Source organism: Mirounga angustirostris, unplaced genomic scaffold (assembly GCF_029215605.1).
Source record: "Mirounga angustirostris isolate CCGP_5_RB_7025 unplaced genomic scaffold, mMirAng1.0.hap1 SCAF_10, whole genome shotgun sequence".
In the NCBI taxonomy this organism is placed as follows: Eukaryota; Metazoa; Chordata; class Mammalia; order Carnivora; family Phocidae; genus Mirounga; species Mirounga angustirostris.
In genome coordinates, this window is record NW_026991718.1 from 50,644,559 (window position 1) to 50,665,583 (window position 21,025).

Below are 21,025 nucleotides of genomic sequence, written 5' to 3' on the forward strand. Positions count from 1 at the left end.
GAGGGTCACTCACATCATCTATATTCCTGTTTATTTTTCTTTCCTTTCCTTCTTTTCTTTTTCTTTTTCTTTCTTTTTTTTTTAGCATTTTAAAACAACTCCCAGGCCAGGCATGATTTCACCCATAAATACTTCAGTATTTTTCAACATTCTTCCCAAAATACTTTCTTGGTTACCCCAGCCCACACTGACTTCTTGCTCTAAATCGGTGGGTAACCTTTCTCGCCTCAATTAGCTCATCAGGACTCATCAGCCCTCAGGCACCGAATGAGGAGATACACACATATATTCAAAGGTGACATATGTGTACACGTTTTGTCTTCCTGTGGCACCCCCGCTATCCTTCGTGCGTGCCCAGGGGCTGTTAGACTGAAGAGCACACTGTGAAAAGGCCTCACCTTTAGAGTGTCAAAGCCCTTCTCCAAGTATGAGCCGCACTTCTCCCTCTCCCCTGTGGAGGCGAAGAATTTGCTCCACCAGTCGATGAACTCCTCCTCCTGAGTGGGTAGAAAGAAATAGATCACCTCAGAAACAGAACTTACCAAGCAAGACCCTTCTGGATCAGGCACCTAGCAAGGCCAATGGGCCGGCCTGGACTTCAGAGCTCTCCTGTCGGGTGAGTTCAAGGGAGCAGACAGCTGGAACTCCCCACCGCTCAGGGGCAGGCTGCGCAGACCAGACCAGAAGAAAGGTTTGAACACCTGCTCGACGCTGCGAGGCAGAGGCTCCTCTGTATGAGAGGGTGTGCTAGGAGATCTCCCAAAATCTGCTCTGATACTATAAAGTCAACTGAATGTCTATCACTGAGTTTCTGGAAATGCTGGCGGCTCCTTTTAAACTAATGCTCAGTCCTTTGAGTTCGGGCTTATTAAGGGTGAGGAGCAGCTGGAACCAGGCCAAGGGTGCCTGAACAAACACAATGGGGAAAACATAGGATGAGGCTCTCAGAGTCTCCACCCATCCTGGTAGTGCAGCCCTAACACCCATTGTGTGGCCAGAATGTGATCCCCAGACACACAGCACAGAGCGTGGGTCCCAGAGTAAGGCTGAGTCTACAGTCATTGTCGGACCAACTTACCAGGAGGTTCTTCAGCAGCTAGAGGAGAGGAAAAGCCATTCAGATGGGTTAATAAACAGTGTAGCAGAGCTTCCTGGCTTGTAACCACTCTAGAAAAAGCCAGCATAGAGCAAGGCTGACCCTAGCCCTAATATTTTAAGATCAATTTAAAGAAAAAGATGCCATGGGTGAATAAACATATGCAGGCATATATATTAAACACATAACACAGAAAAATATATTTACACAGACATGCCCAAGAGAGATGTTTATACTGCAATGCACATATACCCCACAAAAGCACACACACTAACACGCAGGCACATATGTGCACACAGGTTGAAATGGTTAGACTGGAAACCAATTTAGCTAATCCCTCCTAAGTCTTTCTTCTCTTCCCCAGCCCAGATACTTAGAGATTTGAGTTTATGATTCAGGCTCAGAGTCAGGCACAAATAGGCAACCAACCAGTGTGTTCTGTCCAAAGAAATAACAGAAGCACACTGTTGTGGGACACTTGTTACACTTCCCACAATCTTGAAAAACCAAGTAAATTTAAAAAAAAATAAAAGGAGTATGAAGACAGAGAATCTGAATAGTACCACTAACAATGTCAGTTAAGTGGACAAACATGCTCTAACAACAGAAAATACACCTTCTTTTCCAGCACCATTGGAACACTTAGAAAAAATTAAAAGCCACAAGCAAATCTCAATAAATCCAAGATAAACCCATATCAGTCACATTCTCTGACCATAATGCAGTAAACTAGAAACTAATGAGAAATTTAAGAATTAAAAAATCTCAACCTTTTAGAAATTTAAACGCCCACTTTTTAAACCCTCCTGGGTCAAAGAGAAAACCAAACTAAAATCATAGATACTGAGCTAATACCAACAGTGAGAGGGTTCTGCCCCCAAATTTGTGGGTTAGAGCAAATCTGTCCTCAAGGAAAAAATCAGTCTTAAGTGCTCTTGCTTTTATACAAGAAGAATGAAAATATATCATCTGGTAGCTCAAGAAATTACAAAATGAAAAACAGGAAGACCAAAATTTGACAATGATAAGTAGAAATTAATATATTAGAAAGGAGAAGAGTATTCTAAATGATAATTAAATCTCAGAGCAAACTTTCAAAAGACCAATAAAATAAACATTTATCAAATCTAATGTCTAGAAGCAGATACACCATTAGGAATGAGAAAGATCAAATAGAAAGATATTACGGGGAGAATGAAAATATTAAGAGATTGGGGCTCCTGGATAGCTCAGTCGTTAAGCGTCTGCCTTTGGCTCAGGTCATGATCCCAGGGTCCTGGGATCGAGGCCAGCATCGGGCTCCCTACTCTGTGGGAAGCCTGCTTCTCCTTCTCCCACTCCCCCTGCTGGTATTCCCTCTCTCGCTATCTCTCTCTCTGTCAAATAAATAAATAAAATTAAAAAAAAAAAAAAGAAAATATTAAGAGATTTACTACCACCAAATCAGTGACAAAACAGAAAATGTAGATGAAGCGGGATATCTTCTAGAAGAGTACAAATTCCCAAAATCGATTCCAAAGTAATAGAAAACATGAAGAGATCAGTAACCCTGAAAGTGAAAGAGCGCTCGAAGAAAGTACCTCCAAAACAGACATCAGTCAAGATGGTTCCTTTGGAACAAAGTTCTATCAGTCTTTCAAAGAATAAATCATTCTTTATTACACACACACACACATACACACACATTAATCCCATTCCTGAATAGAGACATCAAGATACTAATAGATTACAGCAGTAGATGTGCCATGGTCAAGCTGGATTATTCCAGAATGCAGGAGTGGCTCAACATACTGATTAAGGAGAGAAAACCCACATGATCATCTATAACAGAAATCTGCAAACTATTGCTCACTGGCCGGCCACCTGCTTTTGTAATTTAAATACAGTGTGTGGTGTCTTCTCAGCTACAACAGCAGAGTTGAGTAATTGAGGCAGAGACCTTAGGTCCCCCAAACCTAATATATTTACTCTCTGGCCCTTTTTTAAAAAGATTCATTCATTCATTCATTCATTCATTCATTCATTCATTTATTTAAGGGTTGGGGAGACACCAGGACTCTATCTCATGACCCTGAGACCACAACCTGAGCCAAAACCAAGAGTCCGATGCTTTTGTACATAGGGCTGCCTCTGCCAATAATTTTCATGTGATGTGGATATAAAAAGGCAATAAATCAGGGTGGTTGGGAGCTACGACTTGGGAGCCAGACTAGCAGAGTTCAAATCCTGCCCCTCCTAGCTGTGTGACCTTGGATAACTACTTAACCTCACTGTGCCTTAGTAATCTATAAAATGAACAAATAATAGTACCAATTTGATAGAATTATGGTGAGAAATAAATGAGTCAATAGGAATAAAGAGCTTAGAACAGTGCCTAGCACATAAGTGCAATGTCAGTATTTACTGATATCAGTGATCATGATATTGTTGTTTCTTTGATACGGACCAGGTTAGCTTCTTGGCCAAGGGCTGGCTCTCTCACAAACTGCCAGTGGTTGCATAGCTGGCCATAGTCTTTTCCAGAAGGCCATTTGGCTGCATGTTTCCTCAGCCTTAAAAGTGTACACATACTTTGACCCATCAACCTGTCCTAGAAATCTATCTGAAGACAGTAATCGTAGATATGCATAGAGATTTAACTTCATTTATAATAGTAAAAAATTGGAAACAATTTAAGTATCCAACAATAATGAACTGTTTGGGTAAACTGAACATCCACGTGATTAAGTGTTATGCAACATAAAAAATGATGCAATTGAAATAGATTTATTGACACAGAAAGCTATTCACAACTGATGAGATTAATAAAAGGTTAATAAATGAATAGTGTGATTTCATTTTAAGTAAAAGGACCAAACCCCAAATATTCATAGCAATTACCTCTGAATGACAGCATTATAAATGTTTTGTTTATTCCTTTTATTTTTGAGCATCACTCAAAATTTTCTAATTTTTCTTGATGTGCATGTATTCCTTACATAATTTTAAAAATTAAAGATTTTTAAAATAAAGGACAATTGCAGGATGCTTTGAAGAAAAACATCACCAAGAAAATGAAAAGATAATTCACAGAATGGGAGAAAATATTTACAAATGATATATCTGAAAAGGGATTTGTAACCAGAATATATGGAGAATTCACACAACTCAATAATAAAAAGACAAATAACCCAACTAAAAAGGAGCAGTGCATTTAAATAGACATTCCTCTAAAGAAGATCAACAAATGGATAATAAGTACAGGAAAAGGTGCTCGTCGTTAGCCAACAGGGAAACGTAAATCAAAACCACTGTGAGAAAACACTGCATATCCACCGGGATGGCTATCATGAAAAGTCCGATAATAACAAGTGTTGGTGAAGACGTGGAGAAACTGGAACATTACTGATGAGAACGTAAAAGTATAGAGTCACTTTGGAAAACAATCTGGCAGTTCTTCAAAAGGTTCAACAGAGAGTTATCATGTGACCCAGCAATTCTACTCCTAGTTATATAACCAAGAGAAATGAAAACTTCCATCTACACCGAAACTTGTGCAGGAATGTTCAGGGCAGCATCATTCATAACAGCCAAGGCATAGAATCCAAATGTCCATCAATTGATGAATGGATAAAGAAAATGTGATATATCTATACATTTGGCAATAAAAGTGAAGAATTGATGCACATTACAACATGGATGAACCTTGAAAAACAGTAGCTGAGTGAAAGAAGTCAATCACAAAAGACCACATATTTTATGATTCCATTTACATGAAATGTCCAGAATAGGCAGCTCTGAGACCAAAAGTAAATGAATGGTTGCCTAGGAACTGGCAGGTGACTGCTCTTAGGTACAGAGTCTCTTTGGAGTGATAAAAACATTCTAAAATTGATTATGGTGATGGCTGCACAACTCTGTTAACATACTAAAGAACACTGAATTGTACACGAAATAGGTACTTGTATTATGTGGATTATCTCAATAGAGCTGTTAAAATAAAAAAGAACAAATGATCAAATACAAGCTTATGACCTCTAAAAGCAGGAATCTCAAGTATGTATTCTAAGGAAATAAGAGTTAAATTTTTTTTCATAAGAATAATCGAATGGTCACCAAAAAAGACCTAAATCTTAGCATATCCAATTTTCCTCGAGAACCTCTCTCAGCTGTAATTTCCTCATCCCTCAAAGTTCCAGGCAGGGTCCAGTGGCTGGTGAGGAGCACAGGCGGTGGGTGGCCTTCCTAACTCCAGGTTACACCAGATGGCCTGCCGCTCAGTGGTTCCTGTCCCTCTCTTCTTCCTGCATCCCTCAGGCTAACGTCTTCTAATTCCACCCCCTTGGCAGACATGATACATGTAGCAGAATCATAATTTGTATATTAACTAGTTTATTTTTTGCCTCTACACTCCTCTGCTTACCCCTTTGATCTTCCCTGCTTCTACTCCCTTGCTCCTCTCTGGAAACTGTCATACTTCTGGCCAAACCAACCTGGTTTTAACTCTACTGCACATGCTCCCCACACAACCAAATGTGGCCAGAGGGGACGAGCAAAGGAGTTGCTGTTCTCACTCCAAGTTCACATCACAGCCTCAAGTGGCTCCCAGTGCTGTCCACCCCCCCCCATCTCAATTTTCCAGTCCTCCCATCTCTTAACACCACCATCCCGTACCTTCTGCTTTCTCCCCAGACCTCCACCACCTCCTCCCTCTGCTCACTCTTGGCCAGTGACCCTGCTTCTTCCTTCTCTTGGAAAGCAGAAGCAATCAGAAGAGACCTTCCGCAAGCCCTCACCAGCATCTGCACCACATCCTGCCTTCCCTCCTGTCACCAGGTGTGCTCGGCTTGCACCCGACCCAAGGCCAACCCCTGCACTTCTGCCCTAGGTCCCGTGTCCCTGGATTACTCAAGGACACCACTCCATGATCCTTCTCACCCTCGCCCAGGCCATCCGACGTGCATCTTTACTGGGTCACTCCACCGGCATTCAAACAGGTGACACTAGTACTCTGTCACTTAAAGAAAACTCTCTTTCTCCTTTGGCTCCCAGCTAATTCCTTTCTCCCCTTTACAGAAAAACTTCTAGAAAGAGTTAGCTACACTTGCATCTAATTCTTGTTTTTCCATTGTCTCTGTTCAACCAAAGCTTGCCAAGATCACCAGTGACTTCAACGATCAATCTAGCAGCAGTATTTGATATGGGCAGTCGCTCCTCTCTCCTTCAAACATCCCCCTTGCCTTACAGAGGACCAGGGTGATGTCCTCCCCCATCACTGGCCAAGGCTTCTCCATCTCTGCTGATTCCTCCTGGTCACTCACCCTTTGGTCATCTGAGTGCCCCAGGGCTCTGGGCTCAGACCTCTTCTCCTCTTCATCCACTCTCACTCCCTGGGGTTCTCCTTGAGACTTACATCTTTAAATGGCACCAATGCTGATGAATCCCATGCTGAGCTCTCTCCAGCCTGGATGACTCCTCTGAACTCCAGCCCCCCATTTCACATCTCCCACTGGACATTTAGTAAGCATCCCAAATGTACTATGTCCAGAATCCAACTCCTGACCATCCTCCACCCACCTGCTCCTTCCAGGCTCCCTCGTGTAAATAAATGGTAATGCTTTCTTCCAGATGCTCAAGCCCAAAACCCTGCAGTCACCTTTGAGTCCTTTCCTCATGCCCCACGTTCAGCCCATCAGCAAATCCTGTTGGTGCCACCTTCAGTACATATTCAGAACCAGACCACTTCTCCCAAATCACTACCCCCTTGTTCCCCAACATCTGGAATATTGCACCAGTCTCCCAACTGGCCTCCCTGCTTTCAGCCTTGCCCCCAAATCTATCCTCAACACAACGGCCCCACAGGAGCACGTCAGCCCTTGGTGCAATCCCTCCAGTGATTTGCCAACTCAACTCAGGATAAAGCTAAAGCCTCTAGTGATGTGGTCCCCTCACCTCCCTGATCTCATGCCCTTTTTCTTTCCTCCTCATTCATGCTCATCAGCCACAATGGCCTGCATGGTCCTTGAGTACTTCCAGTACCCCCATGCTCTTGCCAGGAGCTCTATTCCTCCCATAGACCCATAGGTCACTTCTTCACCTCCTTCTAGTCTTGACTCAAATGCAATCTGCTTTACCCCCTTCTTTGCCAGATTTTAAATCATGACTCCTCCCCCCAGCAAATCCTATCCCCTCTTCCTTGCTTTTTCTCCCTAGCAATTATCACCATCTGACATGCCATGTATTTTATTTAGGTATTTGTTTGTTGTGTCTCCTTCCCCATGAGGGCAGAGAGCTCTATCTTTTTTAACAGTCTATCCCTAGTACTTTGAACACTGCCTGGCATGTATTTGGAGTTCAGTAAGTATTTGATGAATATATAAATGCCTAAACAGCGGGGATGAAGGGGGATATTTGGCTTTTAAATTTCCAAAGGCAGATAACATTGCTATTTTAAAAAATAGGTTTAAGAGGATGTTTTGTCCAGCCAGTTTTCCCACCCTTCCAGAGGAGGTGAAAGTGTAGAGGGGGAGAGGAAGAAAGAACTAGAGCTTTGTGATGGTTTTGATGAGGCACACCCACACCCTGGCCCCCAGGTTAGCTCCAAAGTTTATATGGAAAACACCCCTCCATAGCTCTGGGGATCTAGTAAACAATGGCCCAGAAGTTGCCAGAGGAATGGGGACATGGGGCACTTGGCAGAGATGGCTGCATGGGTATCATGGGAGAGAGAGCCATGGAGACTTCTGCATTTCCTATAGACCCCAGAGTGTCATGAAAGAGTGGCCAAATTGTACCATGTTTCCCAGAAGGGCTTGAAAATTAGTCGAGAGAGAGAGCCAGGGAACCTGAAAGGGTCTTGTGGCCGAGATAATAAGCTATTGTCTATGTGGTCCATGGGCCCAGAAATCAGCAGGCCAGACACATACTGGTGACCAGGGGTCTCTGCCTATGGAGGTCATGACATTCTGGAAGCCCAGCCCAGAATTTAGCTAGCCTTCCAGGGGTAAGGACAAGGAGGAAAAGCCCCAAAGTGACTCAGCTTAAACCTGAACTACTGAAGGATACCAGGGCTTCTCTGCCATCAGGAAAAATGTGAGCTCGAAAAGGAGATTAAGTTGAATTACAGGAAAATAAAGTTATGTTTTTAACACACTCACAGATGTGACTTGAAAATACCATTCCTGCTAGTTTACTAATTTGGCTTCTGATAGAGTTATTTCAAGCCCACTTCTTCCTTCTCTTCCTCAGGAAGTCCAAGAATAAGTTAGCACACCCAGAAGAATGAGCCCCACAGAAACAGGACAGCCCTTCCAGTCTTAACCCTGGTGTGTCAAAGCCAGCACCACCACTTGCCCCCCCTCAATGTCAGTGGAATCCCATCATCCAAAACTCTAGAAGAGTTATGGTCATATGTTCTCAAATTCCAAGTGTGCTCTTGACCTCATTTTGCAATAGCCAAGCATCTAGTCTTGGAACATAGCAAAGAGGAGAAACAAGCAAAAGGCTTGTTTGCTAAGTGTCATCTCAGGCTTTAGCAAGAATTCTGGCCATTAAAACTTTATATCCCCCTGCCCAAAGTTCAAGGCCCCTCATCGTTCAGCCAGCCAAGCAAGTAAGTCTGATCAAGGCACGGACTGGCAGCCTCTCCAATTTCAGCTAATAGCCAGCATTCAGTTCCTGAGCAACCAGAGCCATGTAACAAAGACAGGCTTCTCTGGGCTTGATCCAGTGTAATGGGCACCCTAATCCTTCTGAAGACCCAAATCAGCACAGCACACACTGAACAGTTAATCTCCCATTTTCATTCAATGGGCCTAACACATTTCATGAATATAGACAGAAAAACTGACAACAATAAATCTAAGCCTGACTTTCTGTGCAGTGAGGAAAGTTGAGAGTGGGGAGGAGGTCTCACTTGTGTTTTCTCCCAGGATGACCACTTGAATCAAAGAGAGAAGTTCCCAGTCAAATTCATTTGTCACCGAAGTTACAATGTTAAACTTTGCTTGGGTCACTTAGTAGTTCTTGGGAACTACTTAGTAGTTCCATATAAAAAGTCTATTTTTAAAAAATAATTTTAAGCAGGCCTTCATTACCTATGTCAACCCAGAGGTAGATATCCTAGACTGTGTTGAGAGTGATTTCTCTCATAGCACAAATCATTATCATCAGGATGGTAATAATATAACCCAACATTGGGTTTATGGTGAGGCTATGGGCTGATGTCTATAAAGAGACTTTATGACCTGTAAAGTTTACTGTGATAAATATCCTTGTTGATCTGCCAACATCATCAGTTTGATCCCTAGTACCAATGCCCTAAAACTCAATAGCTGTGTAACTAGAATAATGATACGATGCCTCTCATTCTTTAATTAATGCCCTCAGTTTTAAGCAATGGAGACTATTTGCTCATGCACGCACAAATACAAATGCAGACGTAACATACGAGTACTTATGCCTACATGTAGACCAGACAAACCCCCAAACACACAAGCACCCCAATTTCCAACCTGCCCCACCCCACTCATACAAAACCTCTCCTGCCCCCCAAATCCACACAAACATGTGCCCACAGCCAGCTACCATGTTGATTCAGCAGAACTCTACATACTCATAACAAAAATCACTTAATTATTTTCACAAGTGGAACACTGGGCTTTCATCCTTTTGTTGACACTCCCTATCGTCCTGCCTCTGTGTCTGCTGTAGAGATCATGACTCCACTTACTCTGACTTCAGCTGGACCAGCAGAGGTGGGAGGGAAGGCAAGACCTTTAACCAAAATGCTGAATTGCTTCCAAAAGGCCCAGTGAGTAAGTCTGCCTGAAATCTAGCAAAGTCAAGCAGATGGTGAGCAGAAAAAGGTCAAGACCTGATAATTTGACTACTGGCCTGTTCCAGACGGGAGACCCAAGTGGGGTGGGGAACATCTGGGGAATGCCAGCTTACTAGCCCTCTCCCAGCTCTGGAGCCTAAGGTAGGTAAGATGCATGAGCTCATGACTTGGTCCTCTGAGGACAGCATGACCACATACACCCATGCAGAAAGCCCAGAGGAATGGGATCTATCCAGTAGGGTGAATGAAAGAAGAGCCCATCAGAGTCTTCTCACTTATGAAGAAAGCAATGAGACATCACAAATTCAGAATTTGTGATGGTTCCAACAGGGCCTAGGCAAAAGCTTTCCTTACCTTCTTCATTCTGCTTATGTAGACAGTTTTGCTTAGCAAGAGTTCCAACAATCTACTTAAGAGAAAAACTATTTTTGAAGGCTTTCCCGGGACTGCTGAAGCATTCATCAAACTAGAGACACTCATCTTAGCTATCTTAAATTCAATTTAAAAAGTATTTTGGGGGAGCCTACTATGTGCCAAAGTCGACCTACTTTCTAGTTACTGCGTGCATTTTCATACATAAAATCACATTACTTTTCAAATATTTTCTATTTTGAATTTGCTGCTACTTCTGTCTGGCTTCCCCACCCTTCAGTTAATGTCAGAGAGGTGTTAAAGATACTGGTTTGGTTAATAAGCTTCAATGAGCATCCTCGGTGAGGGGAGGGGAAGGTGGTTACTCAGCCATGAGCACTGCACCAAGTTCCAAGCACTGTCCTGACCCAGACTAGAGGGAAGGGGCGACAGGGACAGGACAGTTAGGGGTAGGAAGGCACGCAATAAGACCTCAGAGAGAACTTCTTGTTCTGCAGATTTCCACAAAAAGCTGAGCATTTTTTCACTGAGAAGAGATGAACCTTTTCTCTCTGGATGGGAAAACAGGTCCCTCGCAGACCAGGGAAAGATCTTTTGGGAAGAGGGGAGTATATGGCGGGTGGAGGCAGACACAAGGAGGGCTGGTTGAAGGGGGCTGGGGCCTCCTCCTGCCTGATGAGGCCCTGGAGTTTGCCAGACAAGTTTCACCCCAGGCTGTCCCCCCTGCAGTGTGCATCGAGGGAGGAGGGGTGCACCCCCGAGGAGACCACAGGAATGCCAAGCAGGGGAAAGGAGCCCGGAGCCAAGGGCTCCGGCAACGAGGATCCAATATCGGCGGGTGACTCCAGCCCCCGTAACAGGAGAGACCGTAAAGTATGTGCTCTGCTTCCCAACCAGCAAACACAGCAAATAACCAATTACTCCAAATAGCTAACAGATTTCGGCTCTGATTTCCCTCCCCTTGCCTCCCCTGTGCCTTCACTTGTCATTTGATGGGCGATTTGTATTTGCTCGGAGAAAATGAGAGAAGGAATGACTCACAAAGGAAGGTCCAGATTACATGCAGTGACAGGCATCAAACCTCCCTCATCAGAACTAATGGGAGTGGGGGGAGGCCAGGCTGCATTGGCAACACATCTGAACCAGAGATATTTTTAAAGAAGTACAGTTTTGTACTTTCGAGCACATACAGTAATTCTTGCTAAACCAATATTGCCAAATATATGTCCTTAGGAAACCTACTTCAGGGAGAAGATAGGTATCTTCTTAATTAGCACATCTGCTAGATACCAAAGTACAAGTAAAACCCTTCGTGTTATTAAAGTTAAAATACTCCCCCTCAAACGCTCAAGTTCAGAGGTGCAACGGTGAAGTTCTGAGACAAACTACCTTGGATGCCTTCTGGAAATGCTTCCTCACTTGGGAGCCACACCCTGTAATTGATTCCTTTGCTCAAAAAACCTTTGCTTCAAAGTCTTGGGATAAACTGTTGTCAGTATTCATGAGCTGCATGAGGCATTCCCCCAAAACTTGGAATTAAGGGAAATAGGGCTGCCCTTGGAGAATTAGACCATGAAATCAATGCAGAGTGGTTCAGAGCAAGGACAGGCAAAATCACCTCAAACCAGAAGAGTGGCTCTTACACTAAGCCTTAACCCTAAATGGGTAGGTTGTATTAATACATCTAGAGAAAGAATATGTCAGTGAAAAAAGGAATTGACCAGTCCCACAAATACAAGAGAAGGGAGGGTTGGCTGTTGACAGTTGCGCACATCAGTACCCTCACGATGGTCCAGACCTTTGGAGTTGGATGGATCTGTCCATCTCAGTCAGCTGCCACTAAATTTCAAGTAACAGAACTATCTCTCCTAATTCCGATTTTTTACTCGTATACGATCACAACTGGGCTTCCCAATTGCTGAATCTGTAAGATACCATGGGCTGAGCCATAACCCAAGGTCATGTCCCCCGGGCAGAAGTATTTCTCACTGTAAACTCATGAACTGTCAACCTCAGTTTGACACTTGAATAATGAGTATCTAGCCCTAAACTCATCAGGTGTCTGAACCCACAAGGATGAGGATCCACCCACAATACTGTAGAAACTTCCCCCAAAGAACACCCCTGCCTGGTGGGCCTGGTGGGAGAGAGTCAGCTTTCCTTTACTTCAGAAACTCCTTACATAGGAGTCAATAGGCAAGGACCTTGGCCCTGACCTAGTTAGCTAACACCTAGCTGCCACAATAAACATAGAAAACAAGCCCTTCAGTCCCATGGAAAAGAACTCTGATCCTGCTTTCCTTCTTACTTCTCCTACCCTGCTGGATTCCTAACTGAGCAAGGTAAAGATATAGCAATCTCAGACTGTTTTCTTCTTCCTTTTATAAAAGTTTGAGATTAGAAGTGGTCCCCTGCACTAAATGGACAGAGCCCTCTGAGCTCTCAGTACTTGACAAGCAAGGACTTCCCTCTGTAAGGACAGATAGAAAGAAGAGAATAAGGTCTAAAAGAAGGGGAGCAATATGAGGACTAAGACAAGTGTTATGTTAAAGAATTGAGTAAAAGACAGAAGAAAACAAATGACTACTTTATGTTTGTAGAAAGTCTTAAGAGGATACAAGAAGTTAGCGTATGCAGTCCTGAAGGACATATAACCAGCATGAAGACAAATATGACTGTCAAATGAAAAACTATAATAAAGACATCGATTTCTAGCAAAATGACAAACAAGAGGGCCAGAGAAAGTCTCCAAGAACACCTAAATTAACAGATAAGATGTCTTTAAAATTCTTTCTAAATGCATGCTTGAGCTGATGGGAATGTAAAGAAAATCCTTGGGGGCAAATGAGAAAGCAAAAATCCAGAGAAATAAGGAGCCAAAATGCAAACTAACTGTGGGGCCCAAAAAGCCCAACCTGAACATTTAATTTTAGTGAATCTGGGTTTGTAGCATTTCCAGGCATCTGGTCAAGTAAACACATACCCTCTATGAAAGAATGTAACTTTCATCCGGGCCTCAAAGAACTCTCAGATAAATTTCCAAGGAACATGAGTTCACAATCAAAAATAGTATAAGACATAAGGAACAAGGCACCATGAGCAAGAGTCAGCTAGAAACACCAACTACATATCAGACTGTTAAGACAACAGGAAACAGAATTGTCAGAAATAGGACTTTTTAAAAAAACTGTTTAAAAATATAAAAGACATTAAAAATTACGGCAAAGGAGCAAGAGACTTTCAAAAATAAATAAGCTAATTGCAGGGGGTGGGGAGGGAAGAACTTTTCAAGATAAAAATATAATACTTAAGACAAAACTCAATAGATGGGGTCAAATAGCCTTTAGAAACAACGAAAGACTTAATGAACTAGGAGATCTATCTTCAGAAATTAGCCAGAGTGCAACACAAAGAAACAATAATATTAACAATAATATGAAAGAAAGTTGAACTAACATGGAGAACAGAGAAGGTCCATGATAGATCTAATCAGAGTTCCAGAAGGAAATGATAGAGAGAATGGGGAATATGTAATGCTTAAAGAGATAGTGGTTGAGAACTACCCAGAACTAATTAAAAGAAGAAAAAAGCCCAAAAAACAGTTCTCAGATTTAGGAAGACAACAGCACAATGGAAGCCAGAAGATAGTAAAATAGTCCCTTCAAAGTGCTGATAGAAAATAAGTACCAGCAAAACTAGTATTTCCAAAATAAGGGTGAAATAAAAATATTTTCAAGAAATAATTAAAAAGTGAGAAAGTTTACAATGAATTGATTCTAATCATAGGAATTTCTATAAGCTCTATTTCAGGAAGCAAGAAGATAACCCAGGAGGAAGAAGACTGGCATATAAAACAAAATAGTAAATGTTGGCATAGCTAAGGGAAAATGGATTACTTTAAAAAATGATATTGCTTTTTAAATGTCACTTATTTATAAAGGTACAACTAAAATATTGAACAGAAGTTTATAAATTGGTATGTGATTGGAATTGAAGTATTCTAATTTCCTTCTGGAACTTATTCTGGAGGAGGCTATAAATATTAATTAGACTTAGACTTTGCTAAGTTGAATATGCATGATAAAGTTTCTATACTAATCACTAAAGGAATAGAAACAATGTATAATTTTGAAACTGAAAAGGGAAGAAGGAATGAGGAGGGGGAGGTAATCTTTCAATCCGAAAAAAAAAAATAAGGGGAAAAAAGGGCAGGATGAATAAAGACAAAAAATAAGATAGAAGAAATAAATCCAAATATATCAGTAAACACAATTAATAACTGGACTCTTCAACTCTCTAGTTAAGAAAATAATATTGCCAGAACACATAAAAGAAAAAACAGAATCCATCTATTTGCTGTTCACCAAAGAGACACCTGAAACAAAGTCACAAAAAAGTTGAAAGTAAAACAATAGAAAAAGGTATACTAGGAAAATACTGGCCAAAGGAAGCTGGTGTAGCTATATTAACATGAGATAAAACAGTCTCATTAGATATTTTAAATTTAAAAGCAGATATTTTAAAAGGCAAAGGGGCAGAGGTTCACTACATATCATTAAAGGATTCAATTTTCTAGGAAGATAGGAGAATTCTAAAAGTGTTCGTGGCTAATAACACAGCATCAAATATGTAAAGGAAAAGTATCATAAGGAGAAAAATGACAAATATCAAATCAAAGCAGGATGTTCTAATACACCCTCTAGAAATTAATGAATGACACATATAAAAATCAGAATAAAAATAGATTTAAATAACACAATTAACAAGTCTGATCTAAATGGATATGTTATATGTAAAACCCATTTGGAGACTAGACATTCTTTCCAAGCAAACACAGGACAGTTGCAAAAATTCATCATATAATAGGTCATAAAGCAAGTGTCAAGAACCATAACATATAGACCACATTTTCTGAACCATAGCACAGTTAAGCTGAAACCAGTAGCAAAAAGATAACTTAAAACATAAGCTAGGAACTTCTAAAACCTATTTTTAAGCAATTCAGGTATAAAAAAAGAAATATAGCAAAAATCAGTAAGTACTTATAGAACTGGAAAATAACAACAACAACAACAACAAAACAGTCATCAAAACCTGTGGGATGAATAAAGCAGTACTTAGAGGGAATTTTATAGCCTTAAATGTTTATATGAGAAAAGAAGAAAGTTTGAAAATTAATGAACTAAGCATAGCCCTTAAAAGGTTAAAAATATAATAATCCTCCCCAAAAACAGAAGGAAGGAAATGATAAAGAAATTAATAAACTAGAAAACAAGGAAACAATAAAATATCAACAGAGCTAAAAACTGGTTCTTTGAAAAGACAAAAAAATCTGACAAATTCTGGCAAAAATAATAAAACATAATACCAGGAATTAAAAGGAACATAAATGAAAGAAGAAAAAATTGAAAAAGTAAGAGGTTATTGTGAGAAATGCTACATCCATAGTTTTTAGGAAGAAATTAAAATATAAATCACCAAAAGTGACTCACATAGAAAAAGAAAACCTCAAAGGTCCTATAGACATTTTTTCAAATTGTATCAGCAGTTTAAAATATCCCCAAGAAAAATACTAAGTCTAGATGGTTTTAGAAATGAATCTACCAAACATACAGGCAAGAGATAATGTAAAGCTTTTTTCATTCATTCAGAGATTAGAAAGAGTATATATGCCCCAAGTCATTTTATAAGATTAGTATTATCTAAATACCAAAACCTGAAGAAAACAGTATCAGAAAAAGAAACTTCAAGCGATCACCACTCACAGTAATTGATGCAAAAAAAAATTCCTAAACTGAATATTTGCAAACTGAATCTAGCAATGCAGAAAGAAAATAATAATAATAATATATCATGACCAGGATAGAGTGTTTCAGAAATGCAAAGTTGCTTTAGCATTTAAAAAAAAAAATCTCTTAATGTAATTCACCACATTAACAGATTAAACAAATTATATGATCACCTCAACAGATACATTAAAAACATTCAATAAAATTTCATATTATTCATGATAAAAACTCTTTGCTAACTAGTAATCATTCGCCCAATGCACCAGTGGTGTAACATAAAAATATTCACTTTTAAATTAGAGCAGATAAGAATACTCTTATCAGTTACATAGAACATTAAACTGAAGGTCCTAGGCAATGCAATAAGATAGGAAAAGGAAATAACAAAAAAGAAAAAGAAATTAGAAGTACACAGAAGAATCAAAACTGTGATTAATCACAAATTATATGATAGACTACACAGAAAAAAACCAGAAAAATCATCAAATCAGTGGAATTAATAAGAGTTTAGCAAATCTTCTGAGTATAATATCAGTATATGAGAATAAATTTCATTTACATACAAGCAAAAAATAATTAGAAAATGTACCTTTAAAAATCCAAGTAAAAATAACAATGAAGTACAAAATAGCTAGAACTAAATCTAATAAAAGTTGTACCAGACTTTTTTGGAGAAAATTATAAGTGTCTATTGAAAAACATTAAAGAATACCTAAATAAAAGGAGATATTTATCATGCCCATGTTTAAAAGGCAATATTATAAAAATGTTCTCCCCAGATTGATCCGGAAATTCAATCACAAATCACAACAGTTTTTCTAAAGAAGTTGACAAGCTAATTCTAAAATTGAGATGGAAAAGCAAAAGACAAGAATAGCAATGACACTTCTAAAGATGAACAAGGTAGGATATTTCCTTTATGAGATATGAAGGTTTATTATAAAGCTATAGTAAACTAGACAGTAGAGTATTAGTACAGGAAAGACCAATGGAACAGAAAAGAGAGCCACAAACCAACCCACACTTATATGGAAACCTAATATACGACACAACTGTCCTTATAGATCAAGAAAGGATAGGTCATTCTATGATGATAAGAATTCACTGGTTATCTACATGGGAAAAAATAAAAAGAAATCTAATCTCTATCTCACATTTTGCACACAACACAAATCAATTCCAGATGGAATAAGGATTTAAATATGAAAAAAGCAAGATTTTAGAATTTTAGAATTTTGAGGAAAAAATATAGATTAATATCCCCTTTAAAAAATTTTTTAATAGACACTGGGGAGGGTATGTGCTATGGTGAGTGCTGTGAATTGTGCAAGATTGTTGAATCACAGACCTGTACCTCTGAAACAAATAATACATTATATGTTAAGAAAAAAAAAAAAAAAAGAAGAAGAAGATAACAGGAGGGGAAGAATGAAGGGGGGGAAATCGGAGGGGGAGACGAACCATGAGAGACTATGGACTCTGAGAAACAAACTGAGGGTTCTAGAGGGGAGGGGGGGTGGGAGGATGGGTTAGCCTGATGATGGGTATTAAAGAGGGCACGTTCTGCATGGAGCACTGGGTGTTATGCACAAACAATGAATCATGGAACACTACATCAAAAACTAATAATGTAACGTATGGTGATTAACATAACAAAAATTTTTTAAAAAAATTTTTAAACAATGCAAAGATGGGGGGACAGAGAGAGAGAGATACAGCCTAAGAAATCCAAAATATATGTAACAGGAATTTCAAAGGAAAAGGGCTTAAAAATGACTAGAAATTAAGGAAACTAACCTAATAACAGAATTTTCGAAGAGTTGATTCCTTGGATGAAAAACCACCATAAAAGTAAAAATGATAACATAAATCACAAAATTAGGAATGAGGATAAAAACAGAACAGATACGGAAATGTTTTCTTTTATTGTAGTAATATATACAAATTCATACTAATGTAATAAGCAATATCTGGGAATATCTAAGCTACCAAATTGACAGAAGTAGAGAGTGAACAAAAAATCCCCTTCCAAAATAGATCCTGGGCCCACTTTTCACCAAAAAAAAGGACAGGGTAGATGTATCTTATACAATTATACAAGATATGCCTTCCTGAAAATCTAAAATTCAAAATTCATGTAACATAGCACCATTTTCTTTTGTTTTTAAGATTTATTTATTTGAGAGAGAGCGCGCGCGCGTGCGCTCAAGTGGGAAGAGGGAGAGAGAATTTCAAGCAGACTCCTGCTGAGCATGGAGCCTGATGGAGGGCTTGATCTCATGACCCTGAGATCATGACCTGAGTCTAAATCAAGAGTCTGACCCTTAACAGACCGACCCACCCAGGCACCCCACATAGCACCATTTTCAAAAATAATTGTAAGTATCCTATTTATCAGCTAAACCATAAATACAATTCACTTGGCCACCACCTTTTAAGTTACATGATTGTTAATCATTTTTCAAATTTAGGTTGATTCATATTACTATACATTTTATACATAAAGCAAGACTATTGATTTTTTTTTCTATAAACTGTTTATTTAGTGCAATTTCCAATGTGTGTAATTCAGATTCAGAATGGCTTTCGTGTATTTTCGAACGTCTAAGAAACAATCTCCGTAGAGATTGTTCAAGAGCACAGAAAAAGAGAGAATACCTCAAAAAAATATTTTATGAAACTATTATAATTCTGGTATCAAAACCTAACAGAGACAACTTAAAAGTGATACTTATTAATAGAGATACAAAAATCCTAGGTAAGTAAGAGCAACTCTAACTCATGATCTAGACTAGAAGTTCTCACAAACTTGCCGCCCACCAGAGTCAACAAATACTATTCATTTTCTCCACTCACAGTCTAAGGCACGGAGCCAGCTAAAAGCTGGTTTGCCACTAGAGCTCCCATGGAGGACCTGCCAGCTCACAAGAGTCACTGTGCTGGTTTCCAAACCCATTTATGCCAGCTGTACGAACACGGTAATTAGATCAATAAGCCAATATCACGAAAATATATACAAATTGAATTTAAAAAGGGCATCTAGAAAATGGATTCAATGATTTTTTTAACCGATGAAAATTAAGAAGGAGATTTTTAAGTTTTTATTCAAATTCCAGTTAGTGAACATACAGCATAATATTAGTTTCAGGTGAATCACAATACAGTGATTCAATAGGTGAATTCAAATAGATGATGGGGATTAAGGAGCGCACTTGTTTTGGGGCGCCTGGGTGGCTCAGTCGGTTAAGCGACTGCCTTTGGCTCAGGTCATGATCCTGGAGTCCCGGGATCGAGTCCCGCATCGGGCTCCCTGCTCGGCGGGGAGTCTGCTTCTCCCTCTGACCCTCCCCCCTCTCATGCTCTCTATCTCATTCTCTCTCTCTCAAATAAATAAATAAAATCTTAAAAAAAAAAAATCGGAACACGCTATTTCAAAACAAGCTAAAAGACATTTGAAGACGCCGTGCAAGAGATGAAAGAAGAGGGATGAGGGAGGGGAGGGGAGGTTAATATCTAACGGCTCCACAGTTTCTCTTTGGGGTGATGAAAAAGCTCTGGAGGGCGCCTGAGTTGAGTGGCTCAGTTGGTTGAGCGACTGCCTTCGGCTCAGGTCATGATCCTGGAGTCCCTGGATCGAGTCCTGCATCGGGCTCCCTGCTCAGCGGGGAGTCTGCTTCTCCCTCTGACCCTCCCCCCTCTCATGTACTCCCTCTCTCTCATTCTCTTTCTCTCAAATAAAAATAAATAAAATCTTAAAAAAAAAAAAAAAAGGAGCGCACTTGTTTTGAAGAGCACCGAGTGTTGTATGGAAATGTTGAATCATGAGTGAGATTTTTTTTTTTAAAGATTTTATTTATTTATTTGACAGAGAGAGACAGCGAGAGAGAGAACACCAGCAGGGGGAGGGGGAGAGGGAGAAGGCTTCCCACCGAGCAGGGAGCCCGAGGTGGGGCTCGATCCCAGGACCCTGGGATCATGACCTGAGCCGAAGGCAGTCGCTTAACCGACTGAGCCACCCAGGCACCCTGAGTGAGATTTTTTAAAGAAAGGGTATGGGAGGGAGGAATCGTAAATTTTTAAAAGGACTCCACAGTCTGATTTTTCTGCAGGTATCATTAAGATCTCATCAAACTTTAATAAACCTAAAGGAAAAATCATAGATAATTTTGGATGTGGCTTATACCAGAAGGATGACATGACACTCTAATAGCAGATCCAAATTTAAAGAGGCCTTGGCAACATCAAATAATTGGCAGAGGAAGATACATAGACAGGGTTAGAAATAAAATGTTTACAGTGTGTATGCATGGCTTTTAATCAGTCCCCATTCAATCAACGTTTTCAATTAGCCAACCAACTACCTGTCTGATTGCATTGGATAAGAGGACTTCAATTATAGTAAATTATAATACCATGACCAATTGACCAATTTGGATTTACCCCAGGAATGCAAGACAATTGTACATTGTATAAATAGAACAATAGAAAACAAAATAATCATCTTGAGAAATGCCAAATGGCAGTAGATAAAATTAAATTCCTATACCTTATTTTTAAGCTACTAATAAACTAATAATAAAGGACACAACCTTGACAAAATCAAGAATATCTATCTGAAACTACCAATAATTATCACAATTAATGGGAAAATGGTAGAAGCTTTTCATTAGAATCAGTAACTAAACATGTTTGCTCACTAGCAGCTCAATTATCAAATGTTATTCTGGAAAAAGGAATAAGGTATAATTATTAGAAAGATAGTGACATATATATTACTGTTTGAAGGAAACCATCTTACCTACCTGGAAAACCCAACAGAATCAATGAACAATTCTCAGAACTAATAAAGGAGCTTACTAAAGAGTCTGTTTCAAAGTAAATATACAAAATATTGTTTCCCTATATTCTAACAATAAACAATTAGACCAAATCACTAAAAAAAAAAAAAGA

At 39.6% G+C, this 21,025-nt stretch overlaps 1 protein-coding gene across 23 annotated transcripts in view; it reads right to left on the bottom strand.

The window, feature by feature from the left end:
• Positions 1-21,025, bottom strand: part of DYSF (dysferlin) — a 205,016-nt gene that overhangs the window by 35,507 nt on the left and 148,484 nt on the right. For 15 of the 23 annotated variants that reach the window (XM_064572348.1, XM_064572350.1, XM_064572344.1 and 12 more), the window contains one exon: positions 399-497. In XM_064572348.1, the coding sequence (XP_064428418.1) occupies positions 399-497 (99 nt within the window). Of the gene's footprint in view, positions 1-398; positions 498-1,078; positions 1,097-21,025 lie in introns of all 23 variants that reach the window. The other 8 variants (XR_010405596.1, XM_064572342.1, XM_064572333.1 and 5 more) reach the window with 1 other exon arrangement.